General features: G+C 29.4%; 1 protein-coding gene and 1 non-coding gene across 2 annotated transcripts; one reads left to right on the top strand and one right to left on the bottom strand.

The window, feature by feature from the left end:
* Window positions 1–254: 254 nt before the first annotated feature.
* LOC131182748 (small nucleolar RNA R71) lies at window positions 255–361 on the top strand. The gene has a single exon (XR_009151008.1). It is a non-coding gene; the product is annotated as a small nucleolar RNA R71 (small nucleolar RNA).
* A 4,343-nt stretch (window positions 362–4,704) lies between these two features.
* Window positions 4,705–6,665, bottom strand: LOC131182078 (uncharacterized). Its single transcript, XM_058150716.1, has 7 exons — window positions 6,628–6,665; window positions 6,050–6,266; window positions 5,616–5,891; window positions 5,456–5,548; window positions 5,235–5,351; window positions 4,792–5,148; window positions 4,705–4,710 (listed from the first exon to the last, which is right to left on the bottom strand). The coding sequence occupies exons 1-7, from the start codon at window positions 6,663–6,665 to the stop codon at window positions 4,705–4,707; spliced, it is 1,104 nt and encodes a 367-aa protein (XP_058006699.1).
* Between the last annotated feature and the right edge of the window lie 3,195 nt (window positions 6,666–9,860).

Here is a 9,860-nt window from a genome sequence, read left to right as displayed (position 1 = left end):
GTAAGTTCATCAAATTCGGCATTAATCATATTGAATTGATCAAGCTCATACATCCTAGCTACTTATTTCTTTTGTGTTAGAGTTGGACCTCTTGGACTACTCCACAAATGTGTGCTCTTTGCAATCTTCTCCAATAGCTCATAAGTTTCATTCTCATTCTTCATGATAAATCTCCTCCAGTTTGAGCATAAATGATCCCTCTAATGGCAAGAGTAACATTTGTATAAAAATTCTTATTAATCATCCATTTAGGAATGACATGATGTAGACATTGTCTCTCCAACTCCTTCCATCTCATCCATGATTCATAAAGAGTCTCTTCTTCTCTAGGTCGAAAAGCATTCATTTGATTTCTCAACTCTTAAGTCTTTCCTAATGGGAAATATTGGGCTAGAAATATATCAATAAGCTCCTCCCAATTTGTGATAGAGTTATGGGGTAGAGAATCAAGCCAATCCAAACCTCTATCCTTAAAAGAAAATGGAAATTTTTTAAGCCATGCTGCATTATCAGACACTCTTAATTGCTTTTGCATATCACAAATCATAGCAAACTTCTTTAAGATGGGTATGAGGATGACCCATACCCTAACTTTCTAAAGGATGACCCCAAATTAAAGGTTCTGAATCATTTAAAGTACCCCAAAATCCATCTTATAACTATTTGCATCAATTCTTGGTTGTGCAATACTCTCTCTCATGTCATCAAAATGAGGGAATGTATGGTCCATTATACTTCCCCTAGGCAAATTAGCATTAGCTTTCTCTTCCCTACGACCATCATTCTCATCCCCATTATTCTCATCTCAATTTTCAAGATTGTATAAAAAATATATGTCACTTGTGCTTTGAACTTTTCTCATAAAAGATGAAAAAAGTACCTGAAAAGAATAATCAAACACAAAGTGAAAAGATAATAAAATAAAATATATAAAAAAACTAAAAAAATCAACAATTCAATCTTAAACAATTAACTCCTCAACAACGATGCCAAAAACTTGATGTGAACTCACTGCAAGTGCACGGGTCGTTCAAGTAGTAGAGGAAATAGACATCGTTTCCTTGAAGACTTGTGTTATAAATTGAATTTTTGATATAAGATGAACTATATTAAAATTTTAATATAATCAAACAAATAAGGAATTTGGGAATTTGAAGTTTAAGGTATGAAAATTCAAAACTCAATTCAAATAATGACGAATGTAATAATGAGCTAAATAAAGAAATAGAGAGTATTAATAATGAAAACTGATCAAATGATATTTAACTAAGCACTCAAAAATAAAATATCAAACAACAATTGTAAAAAGACAATTCCGAAGTTAAGGGTTCATATTCAAATCACTTTAGGATTATCCCTAGTTAGTCCAATCTATAAAGATTATGTGTTTCAAGGAGATTAATTCTAAAATTCTTTGCAATCTCTTTCGAGTGAGACAAAGTGCCATGACTACTTAAATCCTACTTTCACGGATTAACTAAAATCCAATAAAATCTTTAATTAATCTATAAAACCCATCTTAATACTTAGTCTATTTCTAGATCTAAGTTAATTAAGTCTAATTTCTTGATTATTTATCACTTAGTCTTCTCTTTTCGGTTCTTTAACCAAGGATTAAAAACAAAACTTAATGGAATCCCACACTAAGTATGTCATAAAGAACACAAGAAAGATAAAACTTCATAAAATTCATAAAATCTGGACTAATCCAATTTAAATCCACAAAATAACTCTAATATTATATCCCTAACTCTAGAATCTTAAAGAACTACTCACTATCCATGTTCAATACAAGGGATTCAAAACAAAAGATGAAATAAAACATGAAAAGTAAACTAAAACTGAAGAAACCCAATGTTTGGCGTGAAGAAGTGATGATGAAGAAGAATAATCCAAGCTTTTCAAACCAAAAATGGCATGAATCTGCTACTTTCTTTCTCCTCCTTCAAAACGTTTTTTCTTAAAGCAAAAATGATGTAAAAGGACTTAAATAACGCCCCCTGACAAAAACCCTATAACAGGCTAAAAATTATGTGAGGTGAGGTCATTGTATGTGTGTAATGATTTTTCACATTAGCTGATTTGCGTGAAGATGCATAACTGGTTAAGTGCTTGTGTAGGATCTTATATAGAATCATGTCTCAAAAGAATAACTGGAGATGAATTTGCATGGTCATGGACGTCCCTGTGCACATTTTGAAAAGTTTCAAGCACTTTTCGTGACATTGCACAAGCAGCTGCATGGCCATACAAGAGATTATGCAACTTTCGGCAACTCTGGGTGATTTTTTAGCTTTTTGCATAAGCAGTTGCATAAGTTGTGCGCAAAATTATGCAACTTTTGGTGGCTTTGAAATTCCTTCTGTGACATTATGTAGTAGCTAAAACTGTTTTCCCAGGTTACTACATAAGCGATTGCATGGTCATGTATGAAGTTATGTAACTCTCGGTAGATTTCAATAAAACTTCTATTTTCTTGATGCAAGTTGCATAAGCTATGCAACTCCTTATGCAACCTTCGTCAACTCTTAAATTCAACTATTCTTACACTTGATTTTAGGCATCTTTAGACATGGAATTCATTTTTCAAACATACAATTGACTCCAAGTCTCTAAAAACACCATTTATCCAACAAAACAAGAACAAATTCATAAATTAAACTAAAATTAATAAACATAAAAAACTAATTAGATAATCAAAGAAATTAACTAAAACTAATCATTAAAAAAGTAAAATGACTATGAAATCTAACCTAATTAACTACATGATATACAAATATTAGAGAATGTGGGGGAGGGAAGAGAGAGCAGTAATCAGGGCAGAGAGAGATAGGAGGTTGTTGGGTTTGTTTCAATTTTTTTTTTATTTTAATTTTATTATAAGTCTCTAAACTTTTCCAAACCTTTCAGTCAAACCCAAAACTTCCTTTCAACTAAGTCTAAGACCTTTAAATTAAACTTTAATAATAATAATATTAAAATAAAATCATAGTGTATAATAAAGAATTTACTTAATAATTTAATTAAACACGCACATATAAAATTTTAATCAATTTAAATAGATATACATTATCTTGATTAACCAAATTAAAATAACAATTAAGTTAAAACAATAAAATTTCAATTAGACTATATTAACACATAATATAAATAATAACTTACTAACATACATGATAGCATTCAAATAAATTATTATTTGAAACTTTAGAATTTCATAAATAAATATCAAAATGGGCTACAGCGCGATAATTTAAAAAAAAAAAATTTAAGTACTCCAATAACTCAAATTTAAATCTTAATTAAGCTTTAAAATAATCCCATAAAATATATTTAAATGATGAAATAACATTAAAATAATCAAAATAATAAAATTTTTATTTTCAAAATTTTTCAGAGCATTACAAGTTTTAATTATATTATGTTAAGTATTGTTACAAATTAAACTTATTTTGTCATTGAAAACATTTACACATAAAAATTAGAACAAAAAAATTTACCTCCAAAATATTTCATGGCTATTATTATTAATCATTAAAAAAATGTTTTGAAAACAATATGACATTTGTCACAATAAGTTTTCATTTTATTATGATTTATTTCATAATAAAGTAAATTATTTTCTCATAAAAAAATTTGGCTCTAAAATTTTGATAGAAAATCTAACCTTAAATATATTTTATTACAAATATTTATAAATTGCCATCAAATATACATACTAAGTGATAAACTAATTATTTTTTCTTGTAAGCTGCAAAATTTTATTAAAATTAAAAAAAAAATGAGTGAAGAAACACCAATTCAAAGAGATTAGGAAAAAAAAAAAACCTAGCACTACAAAAAAGTGAGTATAGGGGACACATAAAATTGTCCCCAAAACTATGAATAATTGTCCTCAAAGGTATAGGGGACGACATTAATCGTCCCCACCTGTTGTCCTCTTTACCTTTGTACCCTATTCTATAAGGGACGACAAATCATAATGTTGTCCATGAAAAAAGAAACGATAGTCGTCCCCAATATGGGGACAATAGTCATCCCCAATATGGGGATGACAATCATAGTCGTCCCCTAACATGGGGATGACTGTCGTCCCCCTATATGGGGATGAATTTCGTCCCCATTGTCCAAACTCAAGGGGGACCATAATCGTCCCCTATAAAAGGGGGACGACACTGATCCCTAATTTTGGATTAGACTCAAGGGGGACCATAATCGTCCCCCTATTAAAAGGGGATGACATTCATCCGTATTTAAAGAGGACAATACTTGTCCCCAATTATGGAGACCATAGTCGTCCCTTACTATTAAAGGGACAATAGTCGTCCCCTGATAAAAATTGAATAGAGATAATTTTCATCCTCATATCCTTATATTTTGTCCCTTATAAAGTTGCTTTTAATATTGGGATATTATATTTATAATTGTTAAAAATATTGAAACTCATAAATTTCATATTTAATTCAAAACAACTATATAATAAAATCAATATTCAATAATAAAACGCAACATAAGTTTTAAAGTATGATATAACAATAATTTTTAAGTGTATGTAGCTAGTATGCAAAATAAACTTAAATCTACCTACTTTTATTCTTAATTTGTTCATACTTGATAATATTCAAAATAAAACTCCTATGATAATAGTAGTCTTCAAACTCTAATTCAACTTCATTGCTAGTCTACAAGCCTTCATCACTCAATCTGTTAATCCTACAATAGATTTAAATAAAAGGTCATTCAAAAATTAGTTTTTCCAATTCATGAAATTAAATATATCTAAAAAGTACTTACTATTGTCATATCCTGACTTTCTGATGATTTGTATCCTATCACACTCTCAAATCTTTTAAAAAACTCCAAATTACGCTCTTCTTGTTCCTTGAGTCGAGCATTTAGTTGTGCTATCTCATTATTGCGTTGTTCTTGTTCCTTCAAACAAGCATTCAACCTTGCTACCTCATCTCTCAATTCATTTAATTCCTCATTTCTAAAACCACATGCCATTCGTCTAGTGCTTGCTTTGTATCCTAATCCTTTACCATGGACATAACCAGATCTAACACCAAACACCTCTTTTAAAATATCATCTGGAGCAGGACCAATCTCATTATCATTTGTTGGTTGTTTCTCAATCCTTTGCTTCTCTTCCTACAAAATATAATATTAAATATGTGAATATTTAATATATAAATATAATCTAAAAATATTAATAATTTTATAGTCAAAATACTTACATATATCCTTGATGATTCTGGATCATGCCATTGTGTTTGGCCTTGCTCATCCAAGAACCCATGTGTAGCCATCCATACTTCAGAAGCACATGGTACTTCACCAATCTCCTCATCCATCTATAGTATTAATTATATTAACCATACATTATATAACATAATATAACTAAAGAAAAGAAATAATTATGAGTAAATAGTTTTTTTTTTTTTTATATATAGTTTACCATATCATACTCTACTTGCGCAAAAGGAGTGGGACCAGTTGAAGCAATAATTCTTTGACTAGCATGATTATTTGTATTGGTGGAACATAAGGCCTACATGATATTGATGTTAAAAAAATATTTATTTTTTGCCATAATAGAAAAAGTAATTAAAAAGTACCTGAAAGTCCTCATTAGCAAAAACTTTGAACATTTCCTTCCAAGTATCCACAGTCAATCCTTCAGGAACATGTTGCAGTCGTTCATCATCACTTGAGTACTTCAAATACTTAAGGTGTAGCTTGTATTTCCATTTGCAATATAATATTTTCATCTCATAGAAACAATAGAATTCAAACTTAGCTTTTTTTATCTCAGCCGTGTCAGGCTTCACCTTTTGCATTTCCTCAAGCTTCTTCCATTTTTTTGGACTCTCATGACTTACATCAAAGTAATCCTATAAAATTTAAAAATTGATTCTTAATTATGCAATATCATGTATTCATCTTATTTGGCAATTTAACATAGAATATAATAAAATATAATGTGATATGATTTAAAGGATAAAAAGAATTTTTTCAAACAAGAAACTCTAAAAAGGCATATGAAGTTAACCTGAATCATACTCCATAAACGAGTACGATATCGAGCTTCAATAGCATTCCAAGGCTTCTTAGGTGGACCACAAGATCTTGCACAATATCCTAACCATGATGCCAACTTTCTTTCATGTTCACCAATTGGTCGAAAATATTTTCCTTGGGGTATGAAGATAATCAACTTGTCCTTCTTTCCATTTGTCAGCTTATCAAGATATACTTGGGCTTTGCCACTGCACATAAAGAAAATTCAACATGAATAGGGACTTTTCATCTTGCACCTTAAAACTTATTTTTCATATGCATATTCTATGCCCAAGGGGGGACTAAACTTCAATGCATAGGAAATCAATTCCACTATATGAACAAATGATTCCTCTCTAATAATAATTAGTTTGTACAATTAAGTAAATTTAATCACAATTATTCAAAAAGTCGCTAATTATTTGATTGTATATTTTCTACTTGTCAAAATATCAAGCCTCTGTTTGATTATTCTTGCTTTTATTTTCAATACTTTCATCCCAGTCTTTTTCAAAGCATAGTCTAAAAATTCCTTAACCCCACATAAATATATATCATTGAGATGATCACCAACAAGATCCATCCATCGAATCTTTATTAGGAGCCATTATCTAATAAATAAATAAATAATAAAAAATATAACTATAAAAATAAGCAAACATGTTTGATAAAGAAAAGAATTTAGTTTAAAATTCAGGTTACATTATTAAATAAACAAACATTAAAAAATAATGAAAAAGTATGTTTAATTAATTAACATTAATCACAAAGAGAATAGTGCCAAGAAGGATAGAGGCAAGCAAGCAGTGTAAGCATGATCCAAGATTATTGTACATATACAAGCAAAGCAAAGAAAACCTAGCACTATGTTTCATTAATTAATTTTTAAATCCTAGCACTATGTTTTATTAATTAAATTTTAAAATTTTGACATCAATTTTAATTTTAGTTTTAATAACTGAATTTTTAAAATTAAAATAAATATTAAATATTATGGGTTAATTTAACAAAGTTAAAAATGAAAGCATGAAAATGAAGTCCCACTCATAATGACTGTCAAAGAGTAAGAAAAATGATGAAATCTACACAAAGCTTGGCACTTAAATCTGATTCACTCACATCAACATTTACTTGTTTTTTTTTTGTTTTTTTTAAGCACTAGTGTTTTTTTTTAATAAAAAAAATCACATTTTAACTGGGAAATATCACTAATGAGACAGGCAATGAAACAAAATCATCTACATTGTTGAAATCCTAAGCAGTAGCATGGATGTACTTATGCAATAATTATGTCAGAAATTATGTAAATGGAATTAATTATTGCAACTACAAATAGCCTTACAATTTGCAAGTTCCTTCTCCTTTGCAGCAGCTAACCTCCTATTTAAGTTGTGCAACTTGAGCAAATTTTCACGGCCTATAGCCTACATAAAAGTCAACATACAGATTAATAACACATTTGCCTATAAAGTAATGTCTCATATATATATATATAGTCATAGTGAATTCTATATGGGCATGAGTGCAGGTTCTGATTCGCCAAGCCTCTACCATTTTAAAAAGTTTTAAAATATTTAAGTTAAATCTAGTCTATTTGTGAAGCCACCCAAGCTTTCATAGTCTAGAGAGCAAGGCTTACTGTCGTTTTACCATTAATTTTCAAAGGCATGATAACATAAAGTATGTACTAAAGTTGCAGATTTATTTGTTGCACACCGGTAACATCGCCCTAATTGGCTACCATAGATTGTATAATAAGAGTAGCACATAAGGCCATTAATATGATCCAAAGTAATTAGTAAAAAATGTATAAAGGCCTTTAAGAAAAATAATGCTTTATCTTGAATTTGAGTGTGATAATATAAAAATAAAATAATAAGCATTAGTAAACTGCAAAAAGGGCATTTGTATTAATTTGCTTAATTTAATTAAAATTAAATGGGTTTGGGTAACAGATACCAACAAACAAAACCCAAACTCGTCACGGGTATTATTTTTCTACCCGTAAAAAACTGACCTGTTACCATCCTTACCTTGAAATGGTTTTTGCATTTTTTTTTTTATATATATAAGCTGCTAGTACTAGTTAGCATTTAGCTTGCAAGAGTAGTTCACAATGTTTTGGATAAAACTAGTAAGCAATTAGATAGGATTGATGGAATTAAATACCAGCTAAGAAAATGTTAGCATCAAAATTTGAATAGAACCATTTTGGTTCCCAAAGCATTTTAGTTTTTCAAATAAAGTCAATATTACTGGTTTATGCAAGTCTAGTGTACTAAGATTCACAAACCTTGATTTTCCCTAGAAAAAAAAAAAGAGCAACAGATTGGGATAAGATACACATTAAAATAATGAAAGAGGTACCATGCCTTATTTTAAACAAACTTAAATGCTTATAAGATTTCCTACTTAGCTACTTTATGCAGGTCTGTGCTACTTTAGTTAATTTCAAAAAAATATTTATGAGATTTTCTTTATGAAAAATAAGAATATATTTATGAGAATGAATGAATGAAGGAACATTCCTAAGAGTGGGTTAGGTGGCCAACCTCATCTAACAAGTGTCCATGGGCAATGGGCTAGCTATTAGTTAACAATAATCGTATTGCATGATCAATTATGAATGTGGGGTATGAGCAATGAATGGAAGGTCCCCAAATAATAGCAATTATAAGTTTTAGTAAAGAGAAAGGAGCATTACCAATACATAATTTCTCTAATAAAGAAAATCAACAATATTATTTTCAGAATAAACAGTGACTGAGCTAGATGACAATGATGGCAAGACATGACAATTAGCCCTTAAAGAAAGGGTTAGAATTAGGTCCTGCCATTTTTTAGTTAACATTTATTATGCCCAAATGTAAGTGTAACTATATGGAAGGGAAACCATTCTAAGCTAGAAATCCTAAACACTCTTCATATTAGGGTTTCAATTTAGTCCTGTCACTTTGTTGTATGTGCATTAACTTATTATTATTATTATTATTATTATTATTATTATTATTATTATTATTATTATTATTATTATTATTATTATTCCCAACTTTTTATGCAGATAACAAGTTTTGGAAACTTGATTTGGTAACAGAAATTGTGGTAATGAAAGTTCTGTACAAAACTAACTACAAAACCCAAAATTGAATAGTCAAGTTCATATTGCATGTGTCTGCAGGATGATATTCAAGTTAGAGATTGAATAGATAAATGTATACATCAAACTAGTCTTATCAATTGGTTTAGCTAGAAGCTTAAAACAATTGTTTTGCTCCAGAACTACTCGCTTAATCTCAAATGGCATATAATGTTATCCCAAAACTGACAAGAATATCACATATCACTTGGCAGCAAATGAATCATTAAATATGTGCAAGGAAATTAATGTAAATAATAGTTCAAAATAGTAAAACAAATCCACAATGAGAAGGAAGGTTCTCTCTTTCTTCTCTTTTCTTTTCTTTTCTTTTTTCTTTTCTTTTTTTTTTTTTGGATTTTGGTTTTGATAGGTAGTAGGCCTGTTAAGATTTGGAAAATTGTTGTACTGTAAGAGTACAGACTGCATTTGATAAATGAATTGTATTTGATTAAAAAAGGGGCTTGTTTGACATGTGCACATAGTCACATAGTTTTTCTTTAGCACTTGACAATATAAAATGGTTAAAAGCAGGTGCATGAAAATTAAAAGGGAAAAAAACTGTCATAACAGCTATATTTATATTCACAAGGCTTTTCAAATGCAAGCAATAACAAAATTTTCCAAAGTCCAGAAATTTTACGATTAAAAAGGGACAAACCAATCA

This window comes from Hevea brasiliensis, chromosome 8 (genome assembly GCF_030052815.1).
Source record: "Hevea brasiliensis isolate MT/VB/25A 57/8 chromosome 8, ASM3005281v1, whole genome shotgun sequence".
Taxonomy (NCBI): Eukaryota; Viridiplantae; Streptophyta; class Magnoliopsida; order Malpighiales; family Euphorbiaceae; genus Hevea; species Hevea brasiliensis.
Note: the sequence above shows the minus strand (reverse complement) of the source record. Positions and strands in the feature narration are given on the sequence as shown.